The following is a 16,269-nucleotide window of genomic DNA, read 5'->3' on the forward strand; positions in this document are numbered from 1 at the left end:
CTCAGGGTGACTCTCATAGACCTCAACTGGATTAATAAGAGTAAATCATTTTAGACTAAGCATCAGTCACACATGGTAAAGTTACCTCTAAGTTAAGTTGCTTCAGTTCCTGGAGTAAGTATGTAGGCCTAATTTTGTTTCACTGTGAAATCTCCCCTAGGCCTTATGTCTTATCCCTAGGAAGTTTCAAGTTTCCATGTTGCTGTTTTCTTGACTTGTCCTCCATTCTCCAGGCTCTGACTCTTGCTCACTTGTTACAAAAATAACCTAAATGCTCTTAATTCTTCTCAAAAATGTATTTCAGCCCACTTATCATATTAGACATATTATAACGCATTCAGCAATTTTTCTTTTAATGAACTTTTAGTAGTCAGTAGTAGTAATACAGCTTAGAGCTCTTAAAGTGGGAGAAATAAATTGTACAAGACCTGAGGCTATTGTAGCCTAGTCAAGGCATTGGGAAACACTAACACAAAAGATAACTTGCCCATTGCTCTTTGACTAGTTTCTTTCTTTCTCTATACTTCAATTTTCCAAGATGTTAAAGGATAATATATGAGCATATGTAAGAATTTTTTAACCAGAAAATTTATAACGCAACTTTAGCATCAATTAATTTCTGTTAGGCTGATTTGGCGGCATCCATTCAGTTTCCTCCCATAACATGTAAGAAGGGCAAAATGGTTCCATAGTTTAGAGAATCTCCATTGGTTACAGAGGCATTAAGAAGCTGGCACCCAAGGAAATGATAGGAGTTAGGCATTTTAATCTCTGTTCTGACATGCCTTTTTTCAAAAGCACTTAATACATTGCTTTGTCTCTCACAGTCCAGCTGTAAAATAATATATTGGCTCTAAAGATTTGTTAATACAGTAATCATTTGTTTAAATTACATAAAATGTCATATATATGAAGTTTGCATATTTTTGGAACTACGCCACAAAACACATATTTTGTACTTCTGAAAATAAGAATACTCCATGGTTTGGAATGATACTGTACTGGCTAATTGCCCCATTCACCAAATGTACAATACATACCACAGACTCTTTATAGTTTTTTTTTTTTTAATCTGCATATGAGCCACTAGGGCCAATGTTATGCGTAGGTGAAAATAAGCAGCTATGATGGAGATGATGACGCAGCACAGAAAAGGCCTGCCTGCTTTAATATATTTTCCCCCTAGCCTGTCTTTGGGATAAGACATTACCTTCAGATTTTTCTATCAAAATCAATGTATTAGCAGGTAATATACCAGGATCACTTTTTATTATGTGAACCACTGATGCCCATTATTCCTTCACAGTCTAGCAGGGCCATGAGAAGAGGGGAGGGGACAGACGCAGAGACATTTTGAAAGGCTGAAGATGATATGAAATAATGAGATGTGTGTGTGTGGCAGAGGTATGGGGGAGAACTCCAGCGAGCAGGAGGATAGCTTGAGGGTGGAAAGCACCTGGGGGAAGAAGCTCTGCAAGAAAATCTGGGACTTTCGCCAAAGATATACTTGATTCCAGTGTTGGCCTAGGGCTGGACCCATGAGACACAGATGAGAAAGTAATGTAGGCTCTTATTTTTCAGATAAAGCCAAATTTTGCATATAAGCTCTTTTGAGGTCCTTTGTTCTGACACAGGAAAGACATAGAAAAACTTTGCAGGCATCATTCATACTCAGGCAAAGAATTCTGCATTTTCCTGTGTTATATAAGCCATATTATTGAATAATGCTGGCTCATCTACTAAATAACTATTCAAAATGTAAACTTATTATCATTGTAAAGTGCTATGTAAATACAAATTCTTTATAGTGTGATTCCAGAACTTAAATAAAAATGAAGCCACCATTTTTTTCTGATAATATCACCTGACATTTTGCCACCGACCACTTTACAAAGGAATCAAATCCAAATGCTGCATTGTTTAGTCAGATTTCATTGCATTTTAAATGAATGGAGATAAAAATAAAGATAACACATTAGGACATTTGACAGAGTTCCCTTTTAGACTTCTTTCATTTCTAATCTATCTCTAAATTGTATTCCTTTTGTTTAGTTTGCTTTATTCAATACATGCTATTTTACCTGCATATAAAAGAAAGTGTTCTGTCAACAACTAATTCCTCTCTTAAAAAGTGATCACTCCATGTTTTATCATATTCACATTTGTTTGCTTTACCACAGTTAATAGAGAAAGGCTCAAGTACTTTATAATAAATTTTAGAGCATAAGTTCAGTATTTATTTAGGCTTAGATTGTTAAGCAAAATTATTAGAATTTTATTACTTTTCTTTTTTCATAAATTTTTCATTTTTTCACTAAAAACACTTAGCCTTTGAAAAATTAACCATAGCAAACAATAAAGGATGTCCTTTAGACTGAGACAAAAGACTGATAAAAATAATTTGTATCTTGGCTCTCTAACCATATTATGCTAAGGCCTTAATATTAAAGAGCTATCTTCTAACTGGTAACTGAATAGCTCTTCGTTAGTTTCTCTAAAAATAAGAGTTTTTAATCTCTTCTTGCAAGCTAGGATAGTCTTATGGTTTAAATATATTTTGGAAGTTTGTTCCAACAGTTAAATTGAAAATGTCTGATATTTTCAATTACTTAAAACATTTATGATTTTAAGCTCCTAGCAGAAATCTGCTGCTGAAGGGGAAAAATATTAAGAGCTGTTATTCAGAAAGACACTTATGTAAGAACTGTGACCTTGGTTATTGGTTTGAAAGCAAGAAGTCCTATATTTTAGACCCAAGGCTTTAGAAATCTTTAGTGGGCATTTCCCCCTCTCAGATCTGAGACAAATGGCTGATGAGTGAAATCTTGAGAATGTTCACAGCTTTTTTCTTTCATTCTGTTGCAGCCCAGAAGGTGGTGAGATCCATCCAGAAATCTGTCGGCTCTACATTCAGCTGCAATGCTGCTTAGAAATGTACACAACAGAGATGCTAAAATCCATATGTCTGCTGGGGTCTCTTCAATTTCATCGAAAAGGTATCTTCATTTAATATATTGCCATAAACACTGAGAAATGTTAAACAAAACCTCATCTTTTGCAAAGGCCTATATGTACCATTTGTCTATCTACACACAATTGGAATGGACATAAATGTTCAGGAAATGTTTGATATAAATGAATAAAAGAAGTCTATATCAGTACTATCAAAGTACATAAGAACACTGACCATCTTGAATAGAAATTGTGGTAGAAACAATTCTCAAATTTATTATTTTACCACTTGTGAACATGACTTTGGCTAGAATCAGCATGGGCAGCAAAAATATATAATGATCTTCCTAGGGTAGAAAATGCTATCCAAGATTGCTGCTATTTCCCTAAATGTATTTGGTTGCAAGACGACAAATTACAAGTTGTGTCCCAAAGATTTTAAAATAGGGGGAACTCAACAAACAAAATCTCATTCCCTGGTTTAAGCTATAAAGAGACTATATTGGCTTAAATGAATGAAACCTCTAGAGGCAGCAGTGGCTTCAGCATGGCTTGATCAGACTTCTGATTCCCATTCGGAGTGATGTTCTGCCTTCTGGTGGGGGAAGGGCGGGGGGGTGACTTTACCCTCAAGCTGCCCTTCCCCCACATTTGCAAACTGATTCCAACAGTTTCAGTCATCACATATGCATACAGAGAGAATTTCTCCCATTATAGACTAGCAAATGTTATGAGCTTCGTTCTAACTGGACCAGGTCAGACCACATGTCTACACTTGAACCAATCACGGTAGCCAAGGGGATGGAATTAAACTGATTGGTTTAGGCAATCAAGGCCCATTCCTGGAGCTAGGAGAGGAGTCAACCCCACCCAACCAGTGGCTACTGCATAAAGGGACAGGGTGGAATGGAATGGATGCTGGGGAGGAAACCAAAAGTTTCTGTCACTGGAGGATTCAATCTATATTTTCTTTGCTAATTCACTGAACAATAATTTTTGGGAGCCTCCTGAATGCAAACATTTTGTGCTTGGGGTCAAGAAATAGAGGGATACACAGAAGGTAATCTTTGTCTATGATTTAAATTCAGAGATAGAAAAGGTCAGTAAACTGTAATAATCAAGGAAAATCTTTTAGAAAGGGTGGGACTTGAGCTAGGTTGTGAGGATAGGGTTCATATAGGGAAGGAAAAAGAAAGATCTTTGAGGTGAAGAAGCAGCTGAAGAAGAGATATGAAATCAAATGAGCATGCAATTTGAGAGGAACTAGATGACATGATAAAGTACCTGTAAAAATCAAATCTTGCATACACATGTATGCACAAGTCAGAACTAAAAGTAAGATTATGCTACGCTGCTCCAAAGAGAGATTATTTTCTCGATACATGAATATTATCTTTTTCTTTTTCCTTCTAAAGGCTGAATTTTCATGGGTTTCCACTTTTACTTCATGTTTGGAGAGATTATCCCCTTGACACTCAGGAGTCCTGATCAGAAAATTGAATACTCAGACACACTGATGACCCAAACAGTTGTCATTGGCCCAATGTCTTTGTTTGTCCTCTCTGTTCTCATACACCACCACCATCACCCCCCCACACACACGTGTGCATTCACACATGAACACACACACAGAGTAGTATTTGCATTCTTTCTAATCATGGTTGACTAGACTGGGTATGGGTCATTTTTTTCCCCAGGCCTGCATTGGCTGTGCTTGCAGTATTTCATGCCTGTGTTGCCCCTGAAATCTCCCTTAATGATTGTCCATAACACCATGTGACCCCCACTCCCTGCCTCACTCTAACTCCTTGGTTTTTAACCTGGTCTCCCTGCCATCCACTCCTCTTTCTGTCTTTTCACAAATGACTTTTGAAAGGAAGACCCTTCTCTGCTAGCTCTCTGCTTAAAAGTAAAAGGGATTCCCTCATCCAGGTTCTTCCTTATCATATTTGGTCTTGACCACACAAATAAAAAACACATCATCTCTTAACTGATCAGCTCATGTGGTCTGCACTGCCTCCTATCTTCACTGTCCGTATCTGATCCCTGTCCTTCCGTGCCTCTTCCTTTAAAAATAATAAACCCCTGCTCCCTGCTCTAGCACCTAACCCTCTAAGTATGACTCTAAAAAGAATATACCTGATGGAATCTTTGATTTCTCCCCATTGTAGGATTGTCTCCAGATGGATTTCTATTTGATTCTTCTAAAATCATTACTGCTTAAAGTGTAAATCTTTAGAAAATGTGCTTCAAAATTATCCACAGTGGGGCTTCCCTGGTGGCGCAGTGGTTGAGAGTCCGCCTGCCGATTCAGGGGACACAGTTTCGTGCCCTGGTCCGGGAGGATCCCACATGCCGTGGAGCGGCTAGGCCCGTGAGCCATGGCCGCTGAGCCTGCGCGTCCGGAGACTGTGCTCCGCAACGGGAGAGGCCACAACAGTGAGAGGCCCGTGTACCGAAAAAAAAAAAAAAATTATCCAGGGTGCTGGATAAACATGGAGACTCATGAATCCTGTCCAGGACCCACTGAATCAGAATCTGGGGGCACTCCAGGTGATTCTAAAACACAGTGAAGATGGATAACTGTTTTGCTACCTTTGAAACAGAAGGAAATCACCCCATCATATGTATAAAATGGAAATTTTCAAGCCCTTACCTGGCTATTCTTACTCACCTAAGTACATACTTTCAACTTTGTTGTATGCTTTATTCTTTATCACCACTAGACAGAAGTCTGTCTACCAAGAATTAAGATGCCAGATAATATACTCTTTATCCAAACAGTGGTATCTCTAGTGTAGCCTTGGGCTAGGAGGGGTCCTGTCTAGATGAGCTCACTCAGTCCCTTCAAGAAATCAAATAGAGTTGGCCCTCACAGATTCAACCAACTGCAGATCACGTACTATGTTTACAATCTATGGCTGTTTGAATCCACAGATATGAAACCACGGATACAGACGGCCAACTATGGGACTTGAGCATCCATGGATTTTAGTGTCCATGGCAAGTCCTAGAACCAACCCCCCATTCCCCCACACACACATACAGATACTGAGGGATGAGTATAGTCCTCAGAGTCTTAGTGGAATGGTGATTCCCATTCTAGACTATAACACTCGAAATTTCTTTCTGCTTAGAATCTCTTTCTGGTATGTTTCTTTTAATGCTATGGTAAAAATTGGTATTTTGATAACTTTTAGGTTAGCTAATTTTTTCTCCCTCCTAATTTCTTATTACAGCTTGGCTAATTCTTCTTTACTCTTTGTCTTCTATCAAGGAAAAAAAGGGATTGTAATTAAGTCATTATTTGGGCTCTTTATGGGAGTCTCTGGTCAATTTTTTGCTGTGATTAGATTCTGAAGCCAAACTGTTTCTCAATTCTCTGTACTTTTACTTTTTAAATTTATTTATTTAATTTATTTATTTTTGGCTGCTTTGGGTCTTAGTTGCTGCATATGAGCTTTCTCTAGATGCAGTGAGCGGGCACTGCTCTTCAATATGGTGCACGGGCTTCTTATTGCAATGGCTTCTCTTGTTGCAGAGCACGGGCTCTAGGCGCATGGGCTTCAGTAGTTGTAGCTCACGGGCTCAGTAGTTGTGGCTTGCGGGCTCTAGAGCGCAGGCACAGTAGTTGTGGCACATGGGCTTACTTGCTCCGTGGCATGTGGGATCTTCCCAAACCAGGGCTTGAACCTGTGTCCCCTGCATTGGCAGGCAGATTCTTAACCACTGTGCCACCCGGAAAGCCCCTTAATTTATTTTTATTTCTTATTACCTCCCTGACTGCCACCATAAGTCCAGAAAGTATTGAATATCACATTTAGTTTTACTATTGTATTGAGTAGGCATGTGTTTACTCTTTGAAGAAAAAGGTCACACAAGGTTACCACAGGGCCGAGGAGTATGGTTTGTTTCTGGGGAAAATAAGCTTCAAATCATTTTAAATTTCATTTTCTGCAGAAAGCTTGAATTTAATAATGAAGATTGTCCTTCTCTCCCAATTAAGCAAATTATAAGTATCCTTTGTCCTTAACAACATCTTCAGTGGACCTTCATGCTTTTTGCATGCACCATGTTTCTGAATTTTTGCTGTCTCATAAGTCTGATTGGTACAATCTACTTGGAAATCTTTTATACTTTATAAGATCATGCTATTGCCAAAAAAATGAAGACAAACAGTGCTAAGATGATCATCTTATTTCATGGCCAACAAAATTAAGTAAATTATGGTAATATGAGGTAAAAACCCACATTTAATAAAGGCTATTGGATTATACCATGCAGAGTGTGGTTCTGAAAAACTGTGGAGAAGATGACAGATGGGAATAATTTCAGGCATTGTGTAATCTCATATTTTAACACTTTAAGTTTTAGATTGGGCCATTACTTGACAAAGTCTAATTTCTATGTTTAGAGTGAAAAATAGTTTCTCTCACTTCTTCACAGTTAATTAGGTAGGAAGTCTTTCCCCACAACAGAATCCATGTATCATATTGACCATTAATTCCTGTTTCCTGACACCAGATAAAATGTGACCGCAGGTTTCATTCACTCTATTGGAAGAAAGTGAAGCCAGATTTCTAAGAGAATTGGATGATCCTGCCCTTTTGACCACAGCTTTCCTCTCTCACATTCTCCCCCCAAGTCAGTCAGTTTTGATAACCTTCCCATTCTGAAAGGAGCAGAGAAGAGAGAACACTCCAGTGCAGCCCCCCTTCACATGTGAACTTGCTCCTTCATCTTTATTTTCATCTCTCCTTGCTCTTTCAAGGGTCTTCTCTGACTCTGCTCCACTCTTCTGCCATCACTTACAGCCAGATTGTCCCCAGGTCCTTTGAGGTATACCATTCTCCCTTCCTACCCCTAAGATAAGATGGGTTCTTCCCCTGCAATGTGCCACCAGGATATATAAAGAGAGAAAAATGTGGAGGAAATGTAGTCACAAAAGGGGAAAGAAGAGAGAAATGTCAAAATCTAGTGGGAGTTGAGAGCTCAAGATGCTCTCATAAGAAATTAATGAACCACCATCCATCCAGCAAAATACAGGATAAACAAGACAAAGAATAGAATATGAGCAGTAAAGACTCCAGGGTATTCAGCCTCCTATTAAGAAATGTAAAGAAAATGACCCACCAATAAAAGAAACAAGCAACGCAAAGACAGAAATAGAATAAAACCACAAGTAAAGCCTTATTTTCCAATGTAATGAGGCAATTGATACTAAAATAGAACATTAGGTTTGAAGAAATGAAGCAGAATAAATCTTAAAATAGATTATGATTCAAATTATGAGTGGAAACATGCATTTGTTCTTTGAACAAATATTTGTTGAGTACCTGTGTAAGGTACTGGGAGACTGAAACAATCAGGGCTGAAGAGATCCCTGTTCTTATGGAGTATATAGCCTCGTGCAGAGAAATAGGGGGAAAAATTTCTAAAAATCCCAAACACTAAAATTATAATGCCAATAATTAGAATAGGTAATGTAATAGAAAGTGACCATGACTGGGTGGCTACTTTAGAAGGGATGGTCAAAGCTCTCCAAGGAGGTAGAACTTAATCTAAGATTTAATGACAAGAAGGACACAACTTCATCAACATTGGTATCTAATGCAAAGGACCCAAGACCAGAACAACTTGTACTATCTGAAGAACCCAAATATAACCAATTTCTGGAATGTAAGGGCAATCTAACACCATCTATTACTCTGTCTCCGTGTCCTCATATATCAATACCAAACAGTGAACAGGACACAATATTCATCACCTTTTGTCAAAGTAGATGTCAACTGAGGACTAGGATAACAGCAACGATAATAGCTTCCACTTATTGTATACTTTCTACTTGCCAGGTGCTTTATACATGTCATCTTATTTCATCCTCAAGTATTGTTTTTCCCATTTTACTGATGGAGAAGCTGAGGTTCAAAGAGGTAGCTTGTTGTCCAAGGTCACAGAGCACATTAATCCTACTGCAAAGTTCATGATTGTTCCACTACACCAGACCATTTCCCACTAAGCTACATTGGAGAAAGGCAAGAGAATATATCAAATCGGGAAATGAAAGATACTAGCACCATGGGCTGAATTTTGTCCACACATCTGACAATGATTGGTGCACATATTCCAAAATACCATGTTTAGTGGCTAAAATTTATTGTATATTTAATTTCTTACCAAAATAAGTTCAGAGAGTTACTTTTAAGATAAGAGGGAAAGTTAACTCTGTAGATCATTTAGTGATTTATAAGATATTTTGCTGTGATCCAACGGGAGCATGATTTAGCCATGATACCCATTAAAGGAAAGTTGAAATTAATTAACTATACAGTCAATACTGTCTGCACATTGTTCTGCTCTACCTTAGGGGTTGGAAATGGAGAAGTAAAAGCCTCATAGGGACCTCCCTCAAATGTGTTTCCATTGTCTGCTCTTCTGTGGCCTGTGATTCTGCTTCCTTACTCAGCTAATGGAACCACCAAGATGACTACTATTCTGGGGTCAATGATAGGACTACAGTGTCATAACGAGCACAGAGAAGGACACAGGGTGGGGGAGGGAAATAGCTCTGTATCGGAAAATGTTTATTTCCCAACATATGGGCAAGAATGGATTTCTGTTTATGGTATAAGTATTATTTTCCACTATGTGTTTATGGCACTATGAATATCTTCTTACCACAGTGTAGAAAAGCCTTTGAAACTATTTTTTAATACAGGCAAACAACTAACTGAACTAATATAACTTATTTCTATTTAAATTATATGCTTTTTGGAAATGCAAGAGTAAAAGTGGATTACTTAACAAACAGCTTACATTTCCCCAGTCCTTTTCACACTGGATGGAGTTATAAATCTCCTACCCGTTATGAAAATACATGAGAGTGAGAGTAACCATGTGGATAAGCTTCCACGCATCTCCTGTAAACTGTGTTCATTTAGTTGTTCACAGTCAGTATGAAAACTGTCCCGAGAGCCTTCTCTGTGTATAGTATCATAGCAGATAATGTGTCAAGAGCACAAAGGACATAGGAAACTTGCCCCTGCCATCAAGGAAATGATAAGGCAGTGATAGAATATTAGCTCAGAGAAGATTAGTTTGTTTTGTTTTGATTCCTAAGGAAATTTACACAAATGGATAAAATTGACTCTGCTGGACATCAGAGTCCAAACTCAGGGCCTCCAAGGAGACACTATGGCAATGCTTCCTACTGTCACTATAGGCTGAAGACAGGCAGGCAAGCAAGGAGTGGAGAGGAGAAGGGGAAATGGAGAGAGGAAAATATGAATAGAAAAGAAAGAGGATGGGAGAAATGAGATCAAGAGGAGGAAAGAGGTCTCCAGAGTGGAATGTGATAAAGGGGCCTCCACTCTCAATAGAGGACCCCAGCCCAGTCTTCCGGGGTCAGTGCCTAGGACTTCTGAGGTGGAAGAGCTCTGTGGGACTCCTGAGGCTGCCCCACAATCACATGTGTTTTTGTTCCTCCTAAACAACTGACCATTTCTCACAAATATAAGAATAACTAGCCTTCCAAACTGGGATGTGCTTCATGTGTGGTTTCCCTTAACTTTTCCTCAAACATGCCTATTATATTATCCATAAACAGGCTAAAAATACATGGAAATCCCAAAGGAGCTGAAGGCTAAAAGCTTTGCAAGGCCCTGAGGAAAGTGGCCAACTTTTTGACATCCTGGTTCTCAACAGTGGTGAAGCCAGCTTAGTGACAGTTTAAGGTGCTCTAAAGGCTCCCCTTCTCCCCTCTCCCTCCATCCCCTCCCTGAGAAAATACTTGTTCACTGAGGCCTGAAATTGCTGTTTCAGGGGACAGGTTTTTTCATTTCATAATAAAAAATTATTTTAAATGCATAGTCACTCTTGGGCAAAGTAAAACTTTGACTTGAAGTTACCACCTAGAAGCAGCTTGACCCTTTCCTGAGAGCAGAGCAGAGAGCCCACCTGATGTTAGAAACAGGTGCTCCTCCTAAGGATAACTGGTCAAAGGGAGGAAGCTGGGGATGCAGAACTCAGATAGGCCAACATTCAGGTTTGTGAGGTGCTCCCTGCCAACTTTTTAATGTGGCTCAGAAGAACATCTATGGACCAGCCCTACTAGCCTCTCCAGCCTCATCTCTCACCAGCAACCCCATCTCAACTGCCCCCCATACCCTGCCAGCCACACACACGGCATCTTGAACTACTACAAGGAACTTGAACTTGGAAGTTCTTTCCAGTTGCTCCCTCTGCCTGAAACAAATTGTCCACCCTGCCCCACTCCACAACGATCCCTTTCACCTGGTCTACCCTATGCTTTCTTTGGTTTGTAACTTAGATGGGACTTTCCTGCAGAAAGCTTTTCCTGGCTCTCCAAGGCGGGGCCTATGCCCATGCAATGTGTCCCCCAGGCACGTGTTACATTGAGGGGTAGACACCTGATTTGTTGTCTGTTGTCCTCTCCAGAGTTGATCACCTTGAGTGTGTTCACCATTGTATCTCCAGCATTTAGTACAGTGCTTGGAGCAGATAAAGTTTCAGTTAATAATTATTGAATAAGCAAAGGAATTTGCTTTCATTCTACATCTGTTGTTAAATGAGAGGGAGTATAATTGGAGAAAAAGAAGCTTGTCCAGAGATGTTGAACTGAACTCATACGTATATTTCCCCTCCTACTAAAAACCCATCGAAATAACAGCAAAAGATATAATGAAAATAATAAATCCATATTCGTTCTTATATTTGTCAGGGTAGGGTAACAGCTGCATGAAACATCATCAAATCTCAATGGATTAGAACAATGAGAGTTCATTATTCACCATTGTCATAGTCCAATGCCAGAGCTAGGGTGGGGTGGGCCCTTTTATTCTTTCCATTCCCCACATCCATCCAATTGTCAGGGGAGAAAAGAAAGCATGGACGTTCCCATGGGAGGATTTTTAGAAGCCAATCTGGAAGAGGCATACATCACTCTTACTCAGAATCCATTTGCCATAACTCTGTCAAATGGGCCCTACTAATTGTAAGAGGAAAAAAAAAATAGAGGTCTGCAGACACAAAACAGTCTCCCATGGCCCTGAAAAACAAGGAAGTATGATTTCAACAAACCAGAAATTGAGGAATTTCTCAAAGCTAGACAGCAACAGGGATTGGATTGGTGGATATAAATGAAGAAATGAAGCCACAACCAATAAGAAACCCAAGAAACAAAAGAAATTCATGCAGGAGAAAAATACTACAAAAATAAAATCAATTTGAGAGATGCTTCAAAGTAGGAGTCAACAAATACAAATCACAGGAAGGAATTCTGGAGCTGTTGTCGGGGAAATAAATATTCGAAATTGCATTCAGGAAAAGCTGGCCTGCCCCACACTGAGTAACCAAGACCATCATTGCTTACCCCAGGAGGACACCTGCTGTGAGTGTCAGGACCAGGCAGCAAAGCAGAACAGAGGGTGAAGTAACTCGAATCCTCCATAAGGACTGCTGCAGAGGAAGAAGAAAGTGAGCACATGACTCCAGTGTTTTTTCCCAGGCTAAATTGTTCCACATATCTCTTTGGAGTAGGAATTGTAAACAGGAAACTCAAAGCAAACACAGGACCCAAAAAATAGGCTGTGTGCCCAGGTAAACTTATCAACAGAGATGAGAAGCACCCTGAAGACAAGCTTTAGACACACATTGTCCAGCCACATATCCTGCCCCTTTTCCAATCCCCAGGAGGATACTCATCAGAATGATGGGCAAAGAGAGATCCTCAAAGACAAAGCTGAACAGACATCCAGGGATGAGCAGATTTTTAAGAAAAATCAGCACCCTGAAAGGGAGGCACCAAATGGCAACACGCAAACAACTAATATTTGATGAACAAATTTTAAAGTAGAAACAGATGAAGAATTTAAAATATAAATGTAATCAACAGATTTATTTTAGGTCTGTCATACCTCAAAAGCAGTAACTAACAGAAAGGAAGCAACCAGATTTGTTGGAAATGAAAGTGTTATCCATCAAATAAAATTTTAATAGATGGGTTAATTTGTGTTGGGAGACAATTCTCCTTCAGGCTCTTGCATTTCAGGGAACAGTTTTCTTGCAAAGTGAGGCACTGACTGCCTTTTGTTTTACACTATCTTTTCAAGGATGTTTATTTAGTAAATGTTCTTGAAAAATAGAGACAGTGTCTCCCCTCCAGAGCAAGGCATGCTTACGATTCAGTAAAATGAAAATGTTTCCCTCTGGCGCAAAGGGCAGACATGCTTATAGAAGACTTCGGATCCTTAATCTCAAGGTTCCTGTCTCCTGTGTGTGTGTGGAGGTATACTGATCTGGCTCTTCTTGTGTCTCCCTGTGGGAATTAAAACTCAAGAAATTAACACAAATGCTGATACTCTACTACTATTTTGTGAGTACTAAATTTTCTTTGTCTCTAACCTGGAGTCTCATGTCTCTTTCCAGGATCCATGAGATGGTGGCAAGTTAATTCACAGGTAGAGGGAAATCTCAGACCCTGCCCAGTTCTTAACAATTATTAAAATGGAAATACTGAGAGCTTAAAATAGGGACCTGAAAGGTCAAGTCTAGGTATTCTCCCAAAACTCAGCCCCCCACAATGAATATAGAATATAGGGCTAATTAAGATCCAGAGACTCTAACATGAAATAGGATTCTGAAAGGATAAACAGAGAGAAATAGATAATTAAGAAAAATAGAAAAACTTTTTGCAAACCTAAAGAAATATTTATATTGAAAAGGCTATAATATTTTAATAAATCACTCCATAGATTACTCAATATTTACAAAGGGAAAAAGAGTCCTCTACCATGGTAAAAGCTGGAAGAAATCACCTTAACCAAGTAATCAATACTTAACTAACATCATTAATAATGGGACAAACACATACGCTTTCTAATGCAATGCACTAAAAAGGACACAATATCACTTCTATAATATTCTTGCCAAAAATGCTTACTCTGAACCTAGACTTGTGGAAACAATCAGACAAATCCAAATTTAAAGACATTCTTTAAAACAACTGGCCCAGACTCTTTATCCAAAAATATCAATGTCATGAAAAATGAAAAAGACAAGGATGCTATTCTAGATTAAAAGAGAATAAAGAAACAGGACAATTAGATGTGGTACATAATCCTTATTTGGATCCTTCAATGTAAAAAAAAAAAAGCTATAAAGGACATTATTGGAACAAATGGGGAAACTTGAATATAGAATATATATATATATTAAATAATAGCATTGTATCAAATTGAATTGAATCATTTAAATCAAAATTAAATAAAGTTTTTCATGTGCTAATTGTTTTAAGGTTATGTAGGAAAACATTTTTGTTCTTTAGGAGTTATATGTTGAAGTATTTGGGATAAAGTAACATTAATTCTGCAACTCTTAAATGGTTCAACAAAAAATTATATATATTATACATATACACGTTATACACATAATCCATATACATGAAACCTATATATATATACACACACAGAGAGAGAGATTGAGAGAGATAAAAGAAAAATATGGCTAAATATTAATAATTGGTTAAACTAGAATATTTAGATGTTCATTGTATTATTCTTGCAAGTTTACTATAGGTTTGAAAATTTTCAAAATAAAAAATTGGTGAAAGTAGATTGCAAATGCCAATCAAATGCCAAAAAAAAGGAGTAACATATAAAGCACCCATAACTAGACATATTTAGGAACCATTTCATAACTCAAATGTTTAAAGATAAAAAATTTTCAGAGGGCCATAAACAGGCTACATACATAGCATCCTTGCGTATAGATAGAAGAAAGGGAACAATATCATCCAAGTTGTGAGAGAAACTTAGTTAGAACATAGATTTTTATATCCAGCCAACTAGAATTTAAGTGTGTGTACAGCAAGAGAGAGATAGAGAAGAAAAAGTATTTTCAGTAATATAAAGACTAAGAAATTTTGTATTCAGAGATCTCCTCTGAAATAGTCAAAGATATGTTCCAGCAAAATTAAAATGAATCCAAGAAAGAGGAAGATATGGAATCCAAGAAACAGTGGTATACAAAGAAATTGTAAGCCATAAATACACAGCATTAGAGATATGAAACAGTTACAACAGAAAACCATACTATTAAAAATGTATTTAGTGAATAATTTTCTAGGACAAATGAGTTATCAAATTTAACTCAAGAAGAGTAAAATCTTTTAATAAACCATTAAACCTAGACAGTACTGAAAAAGTAATCAATGAGTCATCCTTCAATAAAGTTCTAAATCTCATATGGTAGTAATTTATAGCTTTACCTGAAGTAGAAATTATCAGTATCTATTACATAGGGAGAATTCTTATAAATCAACAAGACAGCCCTATGTATTTTTTAACATCTTTTTTGGAGTATAAATGCTTTACAATGGTGTGTTAGTTTCTGCTTTATAACAAAATGAATCTGTTATACACATACATATGTTCCCATATCTCTTCCCTCTTGCATCTCCCTCCCTCCTACCCTCCCTATCCCACCCCTCTAGGTGGTGACAAAGCACCAAGCTGATCTCCCTGTATGCGGCTGCTTCCCACTAACTATCTATTTAAGTTTGGTAGTGTATATATGTCCATTCCACTCTCCCACTTTGTCACAGCTTACCCTTCCCCCTCCCCGTATCCTCAAGTCCATTCTCTAGTAGGTCTGTGTCTTTATTCCCGTCTTGCCCCTAGGTTCCTCATGACATTTTTTTCTCTTAGATTCCATATATATCTGTGTTAGCATATGGTATTTGCTTTTCTCTTTCTGAGTTACTTCAGTCTGTATGACAGACTCTAGGTCCATCCACCTCACTACTCAGTAACTCAATTTCGTTTCTTTTTATGGCTGAGTAATATTCCATTGTATCTATGCGTGACATCTTCTTTATCCATTCATCTGTTCATGGACATTTAGGTTGCTTCCATGTCCTGGCTATTGTAAATAGAGCTGCAATGAATATTTTGGTACATGACTCTTTTTGAATTATGGTTTTCTCAGGGTATATGCCCAGTAGTGGATCACTGGGTCATATGGTAGTTCTATTTTTAATTTTTTAAGGAACCTCCATACTGTTCTCCATAGTGGCTGTATCAATTTACATTCCCACCAATAGTGCAAGAGGGTTCCTTTTTCTCCAAACCCTCTCCAGCATTTACTGTTTGTAGATTTTTTGATGATGGCCATTCTGACTGGTGTGAGATGATATCTCATTGTAGTTTTGATTTGCATTTCTCTAATGATTAATGATGTTGAGCATTCTTTCACGTGTTTGTTGGCCATCTGTATATCTTCTTTGGAGAAATGTCTATT

At 38.1% G+C, this 16,269-nt stretch overlaps 1 protein-coding gene across 2 annotated transcripts in view; it reads left to right on the top strand.

The window, feature by feature from the left end:
- RGS7BP (regulator of G protein signaling 7 binding protein) overlaps nt 1-16,269 on the top strand; it is a 125,119-nt gene that overhangs the window by 81,083 nt on the left and 27,767 nt on the right. The window contains exon 3 of one of the 2 annotated variants that reach the window (XM_060091719.1): nt 2,866-2,996. In XM_060091719.1, the coding sequence (XP_059947702.1) occupies nt 2,866-2,996 (131 nt within the window). Of the gene's footprint in view, nt 1-2,865; nt 2,997-16,269 lie in introns of those variants that run through there. The other variant, XM_060091720.1, reaches the window with a different exon arrangement.

This window comes from Mesoplodon densirostris, chromosome 3 (genome assembly GCF_025265405.1).
Source record: "Mesoplodon densirostris isolate mMesDen1 chromosome 3, mMesDen1 primary haplotype, whole genome shotgun sequence".
NCBI classification, from domain to species: Eukaryota; Metazoa; Chordata; class Mammalia; order Artiodactyla; family Ziphiidae; genus Mesoplodon; species Mesoplodon densirostris.